Source organism: Pyxicephalus adspersus, chromosome 4 (assembly GCF_032062135.1).
Source record: "Pyxicephalus adspersus chromosome 4, UCB_Pads_2.0, whole genome shotgun sequence".
Classification (NCBI taxonomy): domain Eukaryota; kingdom Metazoa; phylum Chordata; class Amphibia; order Anura; family Pyxicephalidae; genus Pyxicephalus; species Pyxicephalus adspersus.
The window spans coordinates 143106231-143126084 of NC_092861.1; the positions used below are offsets into that span (position 1 = coordinate 143106231).

Here is a 19854-nt window from a genome sequence, read left to right on the forward strand (position 1 = left end):
TTTTTAATTTCTGTAAATTCAGTGTGTAATAAAAATGACATTTTATTCTTTTCCATTAAAGTTCCATATTGTTGGCAGTGAATATGTAAATTTTTATATACTGTTATATGAATGTGTTACATATAATGTCTCTTTGTTTTTATTATCTTCATGATGTATATGTGGTATGATGTATTATTTTCTATTAGATGCTCTTATTGGCATATCAACATTTTGCATTCAAATATTTTCCATACCACCTATTGTTTTACCTTTTTCTTTACAACTCATTTTTTCTCATGTATAAAATGTTGGAAACTTCATTTGTTTTTTATGTGGGCTTAAGGAGTTTTTAGCGGTTAGGTTTTTATATCTTCGTTTTTTATATTTGTCTTGAATATGTGCCATAAATTTGAGCTTTTCAGAATGTACTTTTTCTATAGTGGTAGTTAGACATCATAAGAGAAAGCTGCACCCAAAAAGATAAAAACTGGGCAATAATTATAATACCCCTTCCTCTATGATCTATATTCATATTTTATTCCTCGTCCATTTTGTAGCCTTTCAAGCTAGTTTCAACTTTACATCTTTTTTCCAGCATTCAGACAGAGAAACATCCTCTTCTTGTGCCATATGGACAGACTTTATTTTAAAGTATTATGTTGTGTTTGGCTATAAAAAACATTCATATGATGTGTTATCTTTTCCATTCATCTCTTTATAGTTTACCTAAGATGTTTTTCAGAGTTAATTTGTAACACTGCTCCCAATAATAACAAGTGTCTTCATGAGAGTTTTAATTTTGTTTTTATTTCATTTTTCCTATTCTTTCCATATCCTAATCCTGAAATCTGCTCATTACCATTAAAGTGTGTAGAAATTCAAGACTTTTTTGAATAGAATAATAAATTAGAGTCAAGGGTGAAATAGACAATGGTCAAAACCATTCTTTACTCCATTATCTCTAGTCTTTGTCCCATTTGGATTAACAACACAACAGGGAGTGAAAAGAAGACTAAACTCTTGTGTTGTCACCTGTTGGAGGACTTCTTATTCTTGATGTGCCAACTGAAAAACATTTTGGGCAGCACGGTGGCTCTGAAGTTAGCACTCTATCCTTTGCAATGCTGGGTCCCAGGGTCAAATCTCGGCCAGGACTCTATCTGCATGGAGTTTGCAGCTTCTCCCTGTGTTTGCGTGGGTTTCCTCTGGGTACTCCAGTTTTCTCCCAAACTCTAAAAACATGCGGTTAGGTTAATTGGCTTACTCCTAATTGGCCTTAGACTGTGATATGACTATGACATTAGATTGTGAGCCCCTTTGAGGGAGTCCTTGGACTTTGTAAAGCGCTGCCTAACATGTATGAGTTATATAAATACTGGATAATAATAATACATTCACATATTGTCAGTCCAGAAGGCACTGGTCAGCCAAAATTAAGTTTCTCCCCAGAACATGTCTAGAGGGGTAAATGTGTTCCAAAGGGTCTGTTTCTAAAGTTTTCCCAACATTTGCACATTTTTCATATTGAATTTATTAATACATAAAAATGTATGAATTATTAGTAATAGTTGATTTTTACATTTTCTATTTGAATCCAATGTGAAAAAATTGTATATGTTGGGTAAAATTAGGTGAAAATATTTAAAAATAAAGATTGGATTGTTGGGGGCTGAATTGGTATGCAATACAAGGGGAATTAGAGCTTACCAGGGGATAAATCCTTAGTGATTGTGGTGAAAAGAATACAGTTTTTTTTCCTTGCACATTATTGGATAGTTGAAGTCCACAGAGCTTTATCTCAATAACTAAGCTCAACCTTTAATATAAGAAATAAATGATAATAAATTCACTTTGTGGACAGAATAAATTAGTTTAGTCAATCAACCCCTTTGGAAGATTTTTTCCTAAATCTTGTTGGGACTACAGGACAGGAAGAAAGGGTAATTTTCCCCTATGGGACGAAGATAGAAGTTTTTAACCCTTACTTTAAACTATCCAAAAATGTCAAAGTTGATCCACCTCACTCTTAGCATTTCAAAAACTTTAGATGGTATAACCCTGCCCCACACTCACATTAAAACTAAAAAAATACATTTTGGATGGAGCTAGGTTTTAATGATCACTTGGCTCCTTGCAGCAGTTTTTCTAGAGAAACACAGTTCATTTTACTTATCGCTCTCCGGTACGAAGGGCCAACATTAACAATGCTGTTTTGTCAGACAGACTCCAAAAGGAAGTTCTGCGGAGAGGCACCTTGTTTTTCCAGGGCAAGAAAAGTAGTCTGAACTAATAAATGTGATGTTTGAGAACTACCTGGAGGCCCCAAGTACGGAGGAACACTTCCTTACAGGAAAATAATTCAGCTATTGCTGCAAGTTCTTTAGTAACATAGAAGTTATTTATTCTTATCAATTTTATGTTTTACTGTATTGCCAAACACTAAGGGAGCATTTATTTTTTATAATACCTTTTTGAACCACTGTTATCTATTCCATTTATAGAAATGGGGCTGCGGTGCAAAGGTAATAAAGCCCCATTGACTACTCTATAATTGGAGAAGAGCTGGTCAAGTAGCAGATGGCTAGGATCTCACAGTCTTCCAGAGAAGGGCCATCAAGGGAACAAAGAGAAATACATTTACCTCTCCTTTAATCTATACGAGAATTTCTTCCCTAAAACTGCTTATTTGATTTGTTTTTGGTTTTGACCATCCAACGGTATGCACATATTCTATACGAGTGTTTCTCAACCTTTTTAACATGGGGTCTCCATAGAACTGAATAGTGTTGTGTGTACCATGCTCTTTTCTACTATGATTGTTTCCAGTACTATTAAACCAACACTCTTTTCTGGACTTTTTCAACATGGGGGAACCCTTGGAAAAACTTTTAGGTCCTTCCACCTTCTATAATTACTTTATCCACAGCTCACAGTATCTTAGTGTGGGAGTTTTTGGAAAGAATGCCTCTTACATTGCTGGCCAGTGGGAAGAATGTCATCCTTTCAGATAGCCAAAAAGATCTTTAGTGTCAGTTAAACTGACCTAAGTGGCATTATTTACTCATGGAATCTCTAACAACCTGATATACTGAATACTGATCTAACGTGTGTACAAAACCTAAGACTATTCTGTCTTATATGGACATACAAAACTATTAGCATTGTTACTCTGTTAAATAAAACATAAAACCAAAGAATTGGAAACGAAAAGGAAAACTGAGTTAAAGTGCACCTGTGACCCAACTGTGGGTCTTACTATTTAAACACGTTCAATAAGTTGTCACGCACAGAGAGACAGGACCACTAGGGGGCGTATGGAGGTGGTGCAAGCCTTGAGAAAGGCCACGGCACAGAGTCTAAGTGCAGAGTCTCAGGTTTTCTCCAGAGTCTCTGATGGTGAGGATGTTGCTTTGCTGGTTACGGCTAGGTTGGGGTCCTTGGGCACACCAAGGTGGGCAAGCACGGTACCAAATCACCAGGCAGCAGGATAGTCAAGGAAAGCCGGGGTCGAGACAGGCAGCAGGCAAGGGAGGCCAGGTCACACGCCAGGGGTCAATAGCCAGGGAAGCAGGAGAAAGATGGCAATGACACAGGGGCCATTGCAGGCACAGGGAACACTGGAGACACTGAAACAGCAGGAGGCACAGGAGAAGCAGGGAAATCCACAGGCAGACAGGAACAGCCAGGGAAATTGGCTGGGAACCAACAGACTGGACAACGAGGGGTTAACACAGGAGCAGGACATAGGAAACACTTGATTAGGCAGCAGGTGTGCAGGAACTTGTTTACAGAACTAGGGAGCTAGGCACTAGTAACTTGATGCACTAACACAGAATGGAGTCTGAGAGCAAGCTAAATAGCCAGGGCTGGTAAAGGGGCTACTTTCTGATTGGCCAGCGGCATGGACAGAATCGATAAAGCCCAGAAACAGAGGCACTCCCAGCATCAGAACTGCCCACATGCGCAGGAGAGAGATGCCAGTAAAATATTTTTAAAACACATTCACCCAACTATATAGCTGCTTGTAATATGAAGTAACTCATTTTAATAGATCTTGGATGATCTATTTACCAATCCTCCTACTGCTGGGTGAACCTGGAATGATTCAGCTGTGAGCACGTCAAGGCTCAGAGGTATCACATCCTAGCACTCCGACCAGGGAAAAAGGTGATCCAGCTCTGACCTGCTAAAGTAAGGGGTAAAAGGAGACATCAGGGTCCAAAAACACCTGAATTAAGGAAAGCCTAACACCCAATGCCAACACAAAGAAGGGGGGAGGTGTCAGATTGCTGAATTCTAAAGGTCTAAAGTTTAACTGTTGAGTTCCAGCTTTCCAAGCACCCTGTGACAGAGTCATGGTTTGTCACAATCTCTGTCACTATTTCATTTTAGATTAGACTGTTTGACAAGGGAGAGAAGGCTATATTGGGCCTGATTTAATAAAGCTGGCAAAGATAGACTATCATGGGAGAACCTGGGTGATTCAGCAAACCTGGATTTTGGGTCAACCAGGTTCACTCATGATAGTCCATCTCATCCAGTATTAGAGATCATTAATAAATCAGATGTGAAATACAACCAGAAATATACTGAGTGTTATCATTACACATAATAACCCCACACCATGGTCAGAATACAATACTTTTCACATTACTGGTGCTCCTATGATGTCCTAAATCCAGTTTTCTGGCCTCTATACTTTTTCGACCATAGTGAAACATTGTCACATAATATTATTCAGTTTCTACAAACCATGAAACTCAATTTCCATACTATTTTAAAACTTTTAAAGGATTACTTACTTTGCAATTCTGTATTCCAACCCTCTGGCATATGCTCCTATTCTACCTTCACAGCCACTGCTATTGGAGGGTAAGCAGAAAATATGTGTGTAGGAATTCCCTGGGGGTATAATACTGCAGTTTGCTTCATGACCCCCATCTGTCATTTATCAGTAATATTTGTCAGAATGTGATTTTTTTATGGCCTAATATACAGGAAGGGCAAATGCAACCTTATTAGAATATCATACAGAATCTGTGTTTGCTTTCCTGTAGAAGGAGAATGCATTCTTAAAGTGAACCTGTCATGGATTATGCTCCTTCTAATTATGGTAAATAGACCCTGTCACCAACTTTAAAGACGGTAGGCAAAAGCATATAAATTGGGTATTTGGCAAGGTTACCTGCAGTGTTTTACCTCCCATTGACTGGGCCTTACTATACATAGCATTGGCTGAGCCCTACTATACCTGTCATTGACTGAGCCTTACTATACCTCCAATTAACTGAACCTTACCATACATATCCTTAGCTGAGCCCTATGGTACCTGCCATTGACTGAGGCCTACTATACATAATATTGGCTAAATAAAAATTGGCTCTAAATAAGAGGGGTCACAGGACAGCCATCTGTTCCCCTTGTGAACCCCTTCCATCATGTAAACTTAGCATTTTTGTGAGTCCTCCATATCACTTCTTCTAGTAAGTCCCAGGTCTGAGCCTGCTGTAGTGGCTTTTTCTTTTTAATATCAAATACATAGATTCATGTAGGGGCAAAACATTTTTACCAGTACTTTATGAACTCAAACATAGGACTTTTTTTCCTTCCTAATGCCAAAAAAAAGTCTCCAGTTATACTTGGATCATATCAGTAGATGGCGCTGTGTCTCCCTATAAAGTGGGTAACAAACTTTTGTTGTTAGAGACACCAGTTTGGTACAAAAAGACACCACATCATCTACTGATGGGCAAAAATATGCACAAAAGATCATGTAAGAGCAAGTGAATAAAAGCATATAGAAAAATACTTGACCTATAAAAAGTGGGAAAAAAGATATACATTAACAAGCTCATGTAATTTTATTTTTTTCCCTTTCAAATTTTTGTTTTAAAAAATAACACTCCATGGATATATGTATTCATGTTAAATGTTTTACCAGTTCTATTGATATCTGTTTTGAATATTAGCAATGATGGCCACATTTTGTGCACGTGGTTTATACTTGAGTCATTTTCTTGTATTTTTATAAAATAGGTACCTAGGGTCAGTTTATATTTGAGGACAATGATAGCCACCATCCTTCTTGTCAGCACATGAAATGATTGACTTTTTGTACTGCTTCTTCTCTAGCCCTGCTGTACAGGGGCTACAAGGCAGACACCAGGTCTGTTAGTTAGTTAGTATTTGAAGAACAAATGTTACAATGTATTCATGAATATGGAGCTGCATTCATTTCTATCCTTTATATTTCTGTCTGGAGTTTAGCTTTAACTCTCATCTCCCCCAATCACTAATACGTTTGCATGGTCTGCCTATATAAACCACATATCCTAATAATCTAATACTTAATAACAGTTAGCGTGAAGCCTTCCGATAAACTACAAACATTTTCTATTTATTTCTGTTTTGAGCTCCGCTGGGAAAACAAATCATCAATTCACTGAGATCATTTACATGCTGTGCTGCAGCGTACATTATTTTATAATGACAGATCTGGGCTGTGTGTGTAACCTGTCAGGAATAATTATACAGCCCTTCAAAGAACTGCAGTAACCTTGTGTCACGAATCACAGTTTTAATTACGTCGGCCAATTGCCAGGGGACCCCAGCATTGGCTCGGAGAAGAAGCGCAGTCACGGTAAAGCGCGGTCATGGTGCACTGCTTGGTAGATATTGCTTGGTACTAAAAAAATCTTACAAATATATTTTGGAATTTTTTCTATAATAATTGGGTTAAAAGTAATTATTGTGGTCATAAAACTGCTCAAGCTAGTAAGGAAAAAAGGTGGCACCTGTAGGTACTTTTATAAATCCTTAAATCAATCTAAAAATGCCCCTCAGCCCTAAACTCAGGTTGTCCATCACACCAGGTTCCTCATACTTCCCAATAATATGGGAAAGAAGGATGCTACTAACTACAATATAAGGAGGGAAAGGATGCACCCCTACAAAGGCTGACTATGAAGTATTAAGTACAGCCAAAACTTTTGCCAAAAGTTTCCACAGTTATTTTCTAAGGACAAGAACCTTAGTACCCTGTAGAATAGGTTTGGAATGGACTATTGGAGGCCCAGAAAAAACTCTAAGAAAAAGGGGTCACAGGACAGCTATTTGTTTCCTTTGTGAACCCCTTCCATCATGTAAACTATGTATTTTTGTGTCCTCCATATCACTTCCTCTAGTAAGCCCCCAGGTCCCAAGTCTGAGCCTGCTGTATTGTTTGTTTTTTTTTTTTTGGAATATCAAATACATAAATTCATGTAGGGGCAAAAAAAAAAAATTAATAGTACTTTTCAAACATAAGACTTTTCCTTCCTAATGCCAAAAGAAAAAAGTTTCCAGTTATACTTGGATCACATCAGTAGATGGCACTGTGTCTGCCTATAAAGTGGGTAACAAACTCTTGTTGTCAGAGACACCAGTTTGGTACAAAAAGACACCACATCATCTACTCATGGGCAAAAATATGCACAAAAGATCATGTAAGAGCAAGTGATTATAAGCATATTGAAAAATACTTGACCTGTAAAAAGTGGGAAAAAAGATATACCGTACATTAAAGAGCCCATGCGATTTTATTTTTTTCCATTTTAAATTTTTGTTTTAAAAAAATAACACACCATGGGTATATGTATTCATGGTAAATGTTTTACCATTTCTATTGATATCTGTTTTGAATAATAGCAATGATGGCCACATTTTGTGAAATAGGTTAATACTTGAGTAATTTTCCTGTATTTTCTTAAAATAGGTACCTTGGGTCAGTTTATATTTGAGTATGACGACTGCTGTTTTCTGTTTTTTAACAGCTCTCCAAGGCCAAAACATTTGTTTTTATCTTGGATATGGTAGGGAAGTATTGGAACCCTAGTCAGTTTTTGCCTCCAGTGTGTGTGTGTGTGGGGGGGGTGGACTTTAGGCTGTATATACACTTCAAATCATATGATTCTATTCTATTAATAGAAACTACCCTTGCAGAGAAATTGACATTTTTTGGAAAGCTTGGGCAATAATTAGACATACAACATTATCATGGATTCCATATGTACTGTAATTATTATTATACATTTTTTATATAGCACTAACATATTATGCGGCGATGTACAAAGTCCATAGTCATGTCACTAGCTCTCCTTCAAAGGAGCTCACAATCTAATGTCCCTACCATAGTCATATGTCATTATCACAATCTAAGGTCAATTTTTTGGGGGAAGCCAATTAACCTAACTGCATGTTTTTTTAATGTTGGCCAAAACCAGAGTACCCAGAGGAAACCCACGCAAACACGGGGAGAACCTGCAAACTCCATGCAGATTGTGCCCTGGCCAAGATTTAAACCTGGGACCCAGCGCTACAAAGGTCAGTGTACTAACCACTGAGCTACCGTACTATAATGTAGAAGCTCCAATAGGTTACAATTCCAGTAGTGACTCAGCTCTTGGTAGGCAGATCAGAATAAACAAAATGTTGTGAGCTGGGCGCTGTTACAAGGGTTGATACAAACTACGATTTGGTGAATTATCTTTACAACAAGAAATACTTACGTGTACTTTTCATGCTTCGATGACCCTTGAATGGTCCTATCATGGAATATTTGGGAATCAGCACTGCTGGGATCTCTGGAAGACATTATTATTTTTTAGTAAGTGCAAATTATAGTTTTTGCTTTTAAATCAACTAATAAATGACAATCACTTTTAGGAACTCTACAAACTGTATAGCTAAAAATACACACATTAATAAACACACATACTGTGATAGTGACAACAAACAGCTCACATGCCAGCAGAAAGCAATGTAGTTCAAGTAGTGAGCTCTGTAATGTGCAGCCCACCAGCAGAAGGCTGCACAATGTTTGCTGTAATATATATTGCACTTGCACATAATCCAGTAAAATGAGCCCCAGTTACAGCAGAAAGCAGTCATATGGATGGATTTTACCTTTCTTTTGATTTCCAATAGATCTTTTGCTTCTAAAATGAATCTAGAGGTAAACCAATCACAACCTAACAGTTCATTTTCCGTCTAATTCCACTGAATCAATAATAAAGCTGACCAATGAGCTTTGCTTATTGGAGAGTTATAGCTTTGACTCAGAAAAATGTGTTGGACCTATGCAGAGATATCACTGCTTCCACACAAAGAATAAGGATCCTTCTATACAGCAATGGTGGGCAGGGGCAGCCTTTTCTAATCATGGTCACTTTATGAATCAACTAAAATTCCCCCCCCCCAGTGACAAAGCCCCTTTCCCAACATTACCCCAGCGATAGACCTTCCCAGTGACAAACCCCTTTACTAACATTACCTAGGTGATAGACCCCTCAGTGACAAACCTCTTTTAACAACATTACCCCAGCTATAGACCCCTCATGACCAACCCTCTTTCCTAACATTACCCCAGCGATAGACTCCTCAGTGACAAACCCCCTTTACTAACTATACGCCAGTGATAGACCCCCAGTGACAAACCCCTTTTCTTAACATTACCACAGCGATAGACCCCCCAGTGGCAAACCCCCTTTTTCTAACATTACCCCAGCTATAGGCCCCCCAGTGACAACCCCCCTTTTCTAACATTACCCCAGCTATAGACCCCCTAGTGACAAATTCCCTTTTCAATGATTACCCCAGCAAAAGACCCCCCAGTTGCAAACCCCCTTTTTTAACATTACCCCAGCGATAGACCCTTCAGAGACAAACCCCCTTTCCTAACATTACCCCAGCTATAGACCCCCAGTGACAAACCCCTTTTCCTAACATTACCCTAGTGATAGACCCCTCAGTGACAAACACCCTTTTCTAACATTACCCCAGCAAAAGACCCCCCAGTTGCAAACCCCCTTTCTTAACATTACCCCAGCGATAGACCCCTCAGAGACAAACCCCCTTTCCTAACATTACCCCACCTATAGACCCCCTAGTGACAAATGGCCTTTTCTATGATTACCCCAGCCATAGACCTCCCAGTGGCAAACCCCCTTTCTTAACATTACCCCAGCGATAGACCCCCCAGTGACAAACCCCCTTTCCTAACATTACCCTAGTGATAGACCCCTCAGTGACAAACATCCTTTTCTAACATTACCCCAGCAAAAGACCCCCCAGTTGCAAACCCCCTTTTCTAACATTACCCCAGCTATAGACCCCCCAGTGACAAACGCCCTTTTCTAACATTACCCCAGCGATAGACCCCTCAGTGACAAACACCCTTTACTAACATTACCCTAGTGATAGACCCCCCCCCCAGTGACAAACCCCCTCAAAGGCATAACCAAAGTGATAGACCCCTTAATGATAGACCCCCACAGTAACATTACCCCAGGGATAGACCCCTCGGTGACTAACCCCCTCAGTGACTTCCAATAAGGACACACCCTGAATGACAGACTCTGGGTCCTTAATCACAAACTGTTCTCTCCCTTCTCCTGAAATGCAAAGCATTTTTCAGTTACGACATGTCACCCAATCTGGCACCTGTTCAGTGTGAGATCAGGTTGCTTAGCCAGAAAAAGAATACACAAGATGGCAGCGACTGGCACGTCCTCTGGACCGAGACGAAGGAGAATTTCAGGACGGTGTGGGACCTAATCCTGGAAAGGTATGGAGGGATCAGGGGATTTGCAGCAGTAAAGGTAAGTAGCAATTTTTATTTTTATTTTCAGTACAGTTTGGTTTTAAGCAATCCAAATTTATCCAGGTCCAACCCCTAACCCTGAAATGGCCAATAGAGCGGCATCACATAGAAATGGCCAATCCTCTGCTCTCCCCTCCTAATTCACAGACATCTGATTGGTTTAGAATGTGCTCCTCCCCTTTCCAGTCCCAATGCTGGTTTGCAGAGTATTTTGGGAAGCTGATAAGAAGACAGATGTCAGTTATTCTATTAAAAAATTTTAAGTTTTCCTATTAATAGATAAATTGATTATTTTTTTCTAATTTTCTATCTGCCTGTAGTAAGCCATTGGTGAAATTTCTGTTCTACAATCCTGGAAAAAAATTAATGACATTCAAACAAGTGGGCCACACCGGGGTAAAAAATAGACTCAAGTAGGTCAGTGCACCCTCACACAGCGTGCTCCTCCAGCGCCGGCCCCTGATAAGCAGCATAACAAGCTGACTGAGAGAACTGACTAATTTACAATAGATAGAAAATGAACAGGCGCTGGGGCTGACAGCAGCTGTTTGTGGCTGATTTTGCAAAGACCGCCAGCTATACATTTAAATGAGAATGTCTTTTATGTTGATGCAGTGATACACATCTGCTCTGTAGCTGGCAGCCATTAATAAATAGGGCATGACTTTGTCATCTGAAGTCAATGAGCTGTGCACTAGGAAACAGCAGTCCTAAAAGGAAAACTAAGGCAAGCAAAATGATCTTTATAACTTCTAGGCAAACCATTTGTTAATTAAATGTTATCACAAAATTCTTTAAAGAAGATGTAGAGTCACAGTCCTAACATTAAAAAATAATAATGAGAAATAGGCACATAATTATATAAAAGTATTATACTGTACTGGATTTTTAAAAAAATGTTCTTGGGGGTTTTCACTATTTCTGGATGAACACTAGAGGGCAGCAACGTGGCTGCATTGTCAGCCTCCTGTCAATATAAAAAACTCCATGTCCAATGCATTGTGTATTATGGATGTGGGTGTCACATTTTTAGTCTCAGCTCTTTAGAGAAGAATAGGTGGCTACAAATGAAGACATTCTGAATGGAGCATGAATTGTAGCCACAGACATGAATATGCAGCTCTCTGCAAATTTTAAAAAAGGATTCTTAGAGACTAAATGAACACATATTATTGAAAATAGAAGAAGAAAACTGTTAGCCTGATTTCTTTAAGCTTTCCAAGACTGAAGAAGGTAGACTTTTATGGGTAAACCTGGGATTCACAATTTGTTGGTAAATGTTTTCAATCCTTGACCTGATCACTCAGGTTCACCCATGAAAGTGTATCATCTTCAGTCTTGGAGAGCTATAATAAATTAGTTATCTGTTGAGAGATCTGTTGCTCATTTCCTGTATTCTCTGATACACTTATCACCTGAATAGAAAGTTAAGAAAATGATCCCCAACGGAGTCATCGAGAGCAATACTAATCAAAAAAGGTTAAAACCCTTTTTTTGCCCTTCTCATCTGTAAGGGTGCTGTTCTTACCACTGTGCTAAAAGAGGCTTACTTACATCTTCTTCTGAAGTTCCTAGGGGGTGGATCTTTGACAGCCTGTGCTCAGTGGGGGTGGGTTAAATAGCATGTTATACTATTTAACATAAATCACTGAGGACATCTAGTGGTGGAAAAAATGACTGCAAGGAACAGTTACAAATTTAAATGATGCTACAAAACTTTCTTTTATTTTATCTTTTAATGGGCTGTTGATATTTATGTATACAATTTTGCTGGGGTTTTGCCTTACAGCAACTGCCACCACATTTTGAAAGAACTTTCAGAAATAAATACATTTAGTACCTTTTTGTAGACTTTGTTGCTGAAAAAAGCAATACATTCACTCTTTTGCTGACCCTTTGCTTTCTATCAGTCCAGGCTCGCTCTACATATTCTACATCTCTTGGGAATAAATAAAAAACATAATAAGTAAGTTTTGGTGTCTGCATTTGTAGATTAGGGGCTTCTTGAAGCTGGGCTGCTTTAGACATATGGATAAATGGATGCGTTTTATGTACTTAGCAGGCTAGATATTAATGTGGATGTTAACAAATGTCAGTTTACTTTCTCATTAATAAATCACAAACTTTAGAAGAAGTGTAAATCCTCATTTGTGGACCCGGCAGGAAGTAAATAGCTCATTTGTAATGGGATGTAATACAGAATCACCATACATGAAACAATTTTAACTCTTTGTGGCTGAAGTCATATGTAATATCCCTACCATAGTCATATGTCATCATGACAGTCTAAGGACAAATTTTGAGGGAAAGACAATTAACTTATTTGCATGTTTATGGATGGGGGAGGAAACTCACACAGACACAAGGTGAACATACAAACTCCATGCAGATAGTGTCCTGGTCAAGATTCAAACCTGGGACCTATCGCTGCAAAGGTGAGAGTGCTAACCACTGAGCCAACCTTGCTGTTGGGTAAAGGTGAGATTCAGACCTTCCAGCACCTTGCCAGTCACTGGTCTTAAGGAACTGGTGTTTGCAGATTTTACAGAGAGTGAGACTTAAGCACACATACAGCTGCCCCCATTCATTTTGTATGGGGCTCCATGGTTATAAGTAATATTTAGTTTCCCCCTGAGGCAGTGGTTCACTAAAATGAGAAAGTGGTAACTATACTGAAACCTCATTGCTAGTCTGAACACAATGGAAGGTGCAAGTTCTATGCCTGTAATTGTGATAATAAATGTAGCAACTCAACTATAGCCACCCATAGGTAATAAATTAAGTTTTAATGAGAGGCTTAGTAACCCACACTGATGCCTGCTATCAAATGTTCAAACCCTGGGATATTAGGAAACAGCACACTAGTTGGTTCTAGTAAATGGCTGAAAAACTGCGTGTTGCCACAAACTGGTTGCCACTGTAGCTATATAGGAACCAACTACAGCCTGATTGCTGGAACATTCCTTCATTGCAGCACCTTACCCTGCAGGGATCGGGGAGCTTTCAGCAATTCTCAGCATTGTTGCAGTTCTGGTAATCTTTAGCGATAATCAAATCAGCACAATCAACTAATACCCAGATCCTGATTTGCATATAGCCATTAAAACTATACAATTAAAGAATCCAAGCAATCATAATTTATGCATTGTTGATTAGATTTTTCTGCAGATTAGCCACATCTTCATTATATATTCATAAATATAACAAAAAATGCATCACTCACCCCTGAAAGTGTTACTAAACTGCAACAGAGAAAAATCAGGTCTCCCCTGCAAGACTGGGCTGTGTTGTGTATGTGAAGCTGTTTGCATATAGTTTTGCTTTAAAATTAAAATAAATAAAAAAAAACTTTGGCACCAGGCAAATCCTATATTGCAGAAGGGAGGTGCAATAAAATAATCACTTGCCTGATCAATGCAATTTTTATTTAACACACCTGTCCATGCTACATCATGGATGGCATCATCCTAATCCGACTTTCTTCCAGATGTTGGATCTTCATCCATTTTAATTGGCCAGGCCGGGATAACATAATTCCCACTCATGCTTGCTTGGGGGAGCTCATTCAGTCCCACCAGCCCTGGAGGAACCTGGAATACCCAGCAAATCCTATGCTGAGCTATACATGAGCAATTCAATTTTATAGAAGAAAACTGCAGATAGGTAAGTATATTTTATTACAGAAGGGACTGCAATAAAATCCTGCCTGCTCGCAATTTTTTAAATGTGGATCAATACCACTTTAATGTTTAGAAGAGATTTTGGAAAAGCTGTAACAGGACAGCCTATAAAAGGAATTCATCTGCAACTATGTAAGCATTAAAAATGAAAGTAAAGAATTTTTATTTTTTATCTAGAGAGGTAGCAAGGTCCCAAAATATGTGTTCTCTTATAGTGATTGTTGGCAAGCCTTAGGTTTGAGTAACATGTAAGAAGGAGTAAAAGAATTGCTCTTTGTGGCAACATTCAGTGGTTTATAAAATAAGTGTATTTAGCATACTAAACTATACAAAGCTCAACTGAGTTAGAAAAGAACATATCTTTTAGGCTATACAGAGCTCAACTGAGTTAAGCATTAGTACATGATATGGCTTTCTGTCAAAATGATACAATAATATCTAAGAATGAAAATAAAGCATGGGATTTTCTTCTAACCCAACACATTTCGCCGTATTGCTTCTTCAGGGTTGAATAGAGACCAAATTGAGATTTCTGAGAAATAGGAATTGCTTGACAGCTCTAGCTGATGTAGATATTTGGGTGAGAATTTAGTATGTACAAATAATTGGTACTGGAGAAAGGAAGAACTTAAGGAGGATTATTAGCAAACTTGTAGGGTTGTGGATGTTGTTGGTGATGAAAAAGGAATGCTCACTACATACAATGGCTGGGTCTCAGTTGATGCTAAAGGGATTTTTATTTTTAAAAATAATAATAATACATTTATATTTTTATTTTTGAATAAAGTAGGGAAGAGTTCAATCTTCCGTTCACTTTTATATTGCTGTTTGTGTCCCCACTATAAAAATTTATAAAGGTAGTTCCCGAGTTTAGGACATCCGACATACGGACGACTCCTAGATACAAACTAGATCCCTGCTCACTTATGTGCAAGACGGAGGCTTGATGGGTGAGGGGCAGTTTGCATGACTTACAGAAGAAGTCTTTTGCTGAGGTTGTGGGTGATGTTAAGCAAAGCCATCGCCGAAGTTTCGCCATCAGGCTTCTTCAGAAAGACATTCCAAGAAGTCATGCTGACTCTCCAAGAGCATTATACATCAACGCACAATAGTTATTCAAAGTTCTAAATCATTATCAAATCCAAAACTTGACACCTTTTTTGCACATAGCAGATTCTCAGATTAAATTTCAAATAGTGTGCAATCTATCATTTTATGGGAAATGCTATTCACCATGTAATGTATGTAAAAATAATAAAATGTAATATAAACAATACTTAGTGGTCACAGGAATAGGATTCAACTTTCAATTCATGCAAGTCACATAAGTACATGTGGACTTCTAATTACATGTGGAGTTACATTACATGTGGAGACTTCTAATACCGCTTTCCTGTGCAAGACTGTAGAGCCAGTGTCTGCACATGTGACAACCGCGGGCAGTGGGTGGTACTAATATCAGCCACTATTGCCCCTATTCATTTGTAATGGGGTTGTATTGTCCCTGTGAAGCAGCAGTTCCTGGTGTGGGGAAGCAGTAAAGGCACCACAACCTACTAATTCTGATCATGATTAACATACACATATAACCCATAAACAAAAAGATAAATCTGAATTGAAACAAAAACCAAACATACCATAAAAACTAATACAAGAAACATCATTAAAGTTGTAAGATTGATTAATTTTTTCATTTTCACTCACCTTGTCCTAATGACATTTTTATAAGATGAGATTTCTCTTGTTTAAGGACAAATTAAATTATTCTCCTTTTATTGCAGGTGAATGCATTCCATTGCTATACAATGCAGTCTGATTCCCCAGCACACACAGGGTGTGGTAACAAAGTGTATCATCCCCATAACAACTGAAGTACACACAATGCCGCTCCAGATACACACTGTGATATAGAAAATACACAAGCAGCTTTTATTCCAAATATAAAACAGGGAAATATTCCAAGAGCTGAGCTGCTTACTGACTTATTTACTGACTGATGCACACAATGGATTTTGTAACTTTGTAACTTTTTGAGAAACAAATTTAATTATAAATGTCAAGAAGTTTATTGCTTGGTTTTCTACAGAGATTTGAGCTTTTTTGCAACATGACTTTATTTAGATGTATACAGGGGCTTTGATTTTTGTCGGTCAAATGAACATTTGTCATCATCTAAAATTTGTGATCCGTCATACTGGATCATTCAATAACCAGTACCAGATATTGCTGTTGTTTCCAATTGACAAGGGTGGGTGCAGGGTTTTAAATTCTGCCTGTCCCTTCCTTCTATTTGGAATAAACGGCACTCATTGGACCCCGATTTATTAAAGCTCTCCGGGGCTGGAGAGGATACACTTTTATCAGTGATCCTGTGTGATCCAGCAAACCTGGAATGGATCTTGTCCAGGATTCAAAACGTTAGCTAGCAAATGATTTTTTAAAAATCCATTGCATGTTTTCTGAATCACCCAGCTTCATTTCTGAAAGTGTATTTCAAAAACCTGTCCCAATAGGATGGTATTCAAAGTCATTTGCTACTTGCTAGCAAATGTTTTCAATCCTGCACCAGACCCAATCCAGGTTTGCTGGATCAGCCCAGCTTCACTTATAAAAGTGAATCCTTTCCAGCCCTGGAGAGCTTTAATAAATCAGGGCCATTTTTCCTGTTATTGGCAGAAATGATCACTATTGTTTCCAAGAACTATAGACGTTCAATGGATGTCAGATGATTGTATCTGGAAAGGATCTTTTGTGATGAATCCATTCTGCTCATTGGATAGATGAAGGGAATAATAAGCAAGTAGCACCCATCTGTGCTCTTCTCCATAGGACTGCATAGTGGTTGTTCTCAATTGGTCATTCATCAATCCACCATATCAGAATAAAGAATAATGTTGGAGAACCGCTGTACAGATTTTCCCATAGGCACAACTGTTCATTTTGGGCAACAATCGCCTGACGTGTGTAGCTTATGCTTGCATGTCTGGGGTCTTCAAACTTTGGGTGCGTATACCCATCAAATTATTCTCACGTGAGATGAACAGTCGTACTTTCCTCGGACTAAAATCTGGCAGGTGTACAGCGGTAGCTTAACGTAATTTATTGATTCATCCTGGTGAATCAATGAACGACCGATTAGGAACGATTGCTGTGTATTTCAATGGAGGAGAGAACAGCAGGGTGCCACTTGCTCATCCTCTCCCCTCCCTTTTTATTAGAAGAGTACAGAGGTCCCTCGATGTAATTCATTGATTGAATTTATTCTGGTGGATCAATGAATGACCGATTGGGGACAACTGTTGTGTATGTCAATGGAGGAGAGAACAGCCGGGTTCCGCACACTCATCCTCCCGTTCTCCATAGAAAAGAACAAGCACTGTGTGTACAACTCTCCTTCATTCATCTGTCACTGGAAAAGATAATGAAAGATAATTTCCAGCGACAATTATCCCAAATGTTTAAGGGCCCATGCACTGTTTTGCATTGTTTAGTGGGGGCTACACTGGGATTTTAGTATTTTGAATAATGTGTTTCTTTGTTTCTTGTTCTCTTTCCTCTCTTTTTCTTTTAGTAGCTCCCTACAATCTCAGTATTTGAATAGCCAACATCAATTAATGTTTCCTTTTTCCTTTAACAATTATAAAAGATGAATAGGATGATAGAAATAAAATCTGATGACATGAGGTTACTGTGTGATGCATCTGTGATCCTTGTGCTCATAGTAACATTATTACCATATGTTACACAATCATTAATGTTTAATCTCTTGTCTTCTCCAGTACTTGAAATGTTTCCCATCCCCCCATCATGAAAGCCTTGATTATAATTGTTTACCATCAGCTTCATGATTATGTTTGATTGAACATGATGGAGGAGATACACAGACTTCATATTCAGAGAAAAACTCAATTAAATGCTCGGAATTATTTAATGCATCCTCTAAGCCAGTGTTTGTCAACCAGGGTTCACTGAAGCCATACGGTCCTCTAGAGAGCAATTTGTACCTCTCAGATCAGTTTAAGTAACCCCAATGACCTTTTTGGCTATCTGTAGGAGTGATATTCTTCCCAAAGGCCAGCAATGTAAGAGGAATTCATCCCACTGACCACCACACTAATACACTGTGAGCTGTGGTTATAGTAATTATAAAAGGAGTCCCCTAAAGACCTCAAAATTTAAATCAGGGGCCCCCTTTGGAAAAAAAATCCAGAAATACTAAGCATTTTCCAGTCAAACTGAACAATAGGCAACAACTCTAATGCTGAGCAGAATAAATAAATATTTAATACTTAAAATATTTTATCAGGAAACTCCATAACTCTAACCTTTGTACATTTGAGAATTAGCAGGAAATATGTTGTAAAATAAACATACACTGAGCTCAGTAGCTGCAGCCATCGTGGAGCAATTACTCCACAATGCAGAAGCACTGAAGCTATCATACCATCATTTACTCAGCAGCTCATCTTACCCAGCCTATTACTGGGGACATGACACCTATATTTTTAACTTGCCCTGCCCTTTACCCCCGCACATTAAGTCTTATACCTACCTGCTCCCATCCAACAAGATATCGCAATGATGCTGCAGAGTTGACAATCAAATTCTTCGGGGGGTCAGGTAAACTCCCCCCGAGTGTATACTTTATCAAGTGTATACTTTGATATGACTTTTATTTCTCTATAACATATAAACGGTCTGGTTCTGTAGTCTTCTAAGATAACTGTAAACAATATAACTGATAAGCAACCATATCATAAGATTTCTAGGCGAGATCCACACAGACCAAAAATGGTCCAAATAGGAGAAGTTCATTGTCAGGGTGTACATACCCTTTTATTGGTGGCTGCCAGATGTTTCTCATTCAGTTGACTTGTTTCCTCTTTCGTGTTTCTAAATTTCCCTCACGTGTGGATCTTATCGATATGATTTCTTTGTGTTTGATAATCGTTTTACGGAGCAATTTATTTCTTTTTTGAATTACTCATGCTGGATAATAGGTTGCTATGAATAATTCTTGGTATTATGTTCTTACAAAGGATAATGATATGCAACATGATTGGAGGGGATTAGGAGGAATTTTAGCATTTGTATCCGGGGCCTAAGAACATCCGAGGGCTTCCTTTTTTTCCTCCATGTGATGACTTTCATGGTCAGTGGGCCAATCCAAAAGTGGCCACCTTCAGCCACCATAAGTTCCCTTTATTCCTTGTCTCACCACTTTGTGATGACCTCCATGGCCAGAGTGCCCATCCACCTTCAGACACCATAAATTCTCTTTATTCCTTGTCTCACCACCTTGTGTTGACCTCCATGGCCAGAGGGCCCATTCACCAGTGGTTACACAGCAGCCACCATAAGTTCCCCTCATTCCCTGTCTTACCACCTTGTGATGACCTCCATGGCCAGAGGTCCCATCCACCAGTGGTTACACAGCAGCCACCATAAGCTCCCCTCATTCCCTGTCTTACCACCTTGTGATGACCTCTATGGCCAGAGGTCCCATCCACCTGCAGCCACCATAAGTTACCTTTTTTCCCTGTCTTACCACCT

General features: G+C 38.8%; 1 protein-coding gene across 1 annotated transcript in view; it reads right to left on the reverse strand.

The window, feature by feature from the left end:
* LOC140330156 (spermatogenesis-associated protein 7 homolog) overlaps positions 1-16124 on the reverse strand; it is a gene marked incomplete in the record, with an annotated part of 92702 nt that extends 76578 nt beyond the window's left edge. Inside the window, 2 exon segments of the mRNA XM_072410469.1 lie at positions 8529-8603; positions 16006-16124. Coding sequence (XP_072266570.1) covers positions 8529-8603; positions 16006-16021 — 91 coding nt within the window.
* Positions 16125-19854: the final 3730 nt, after the last annotated feature.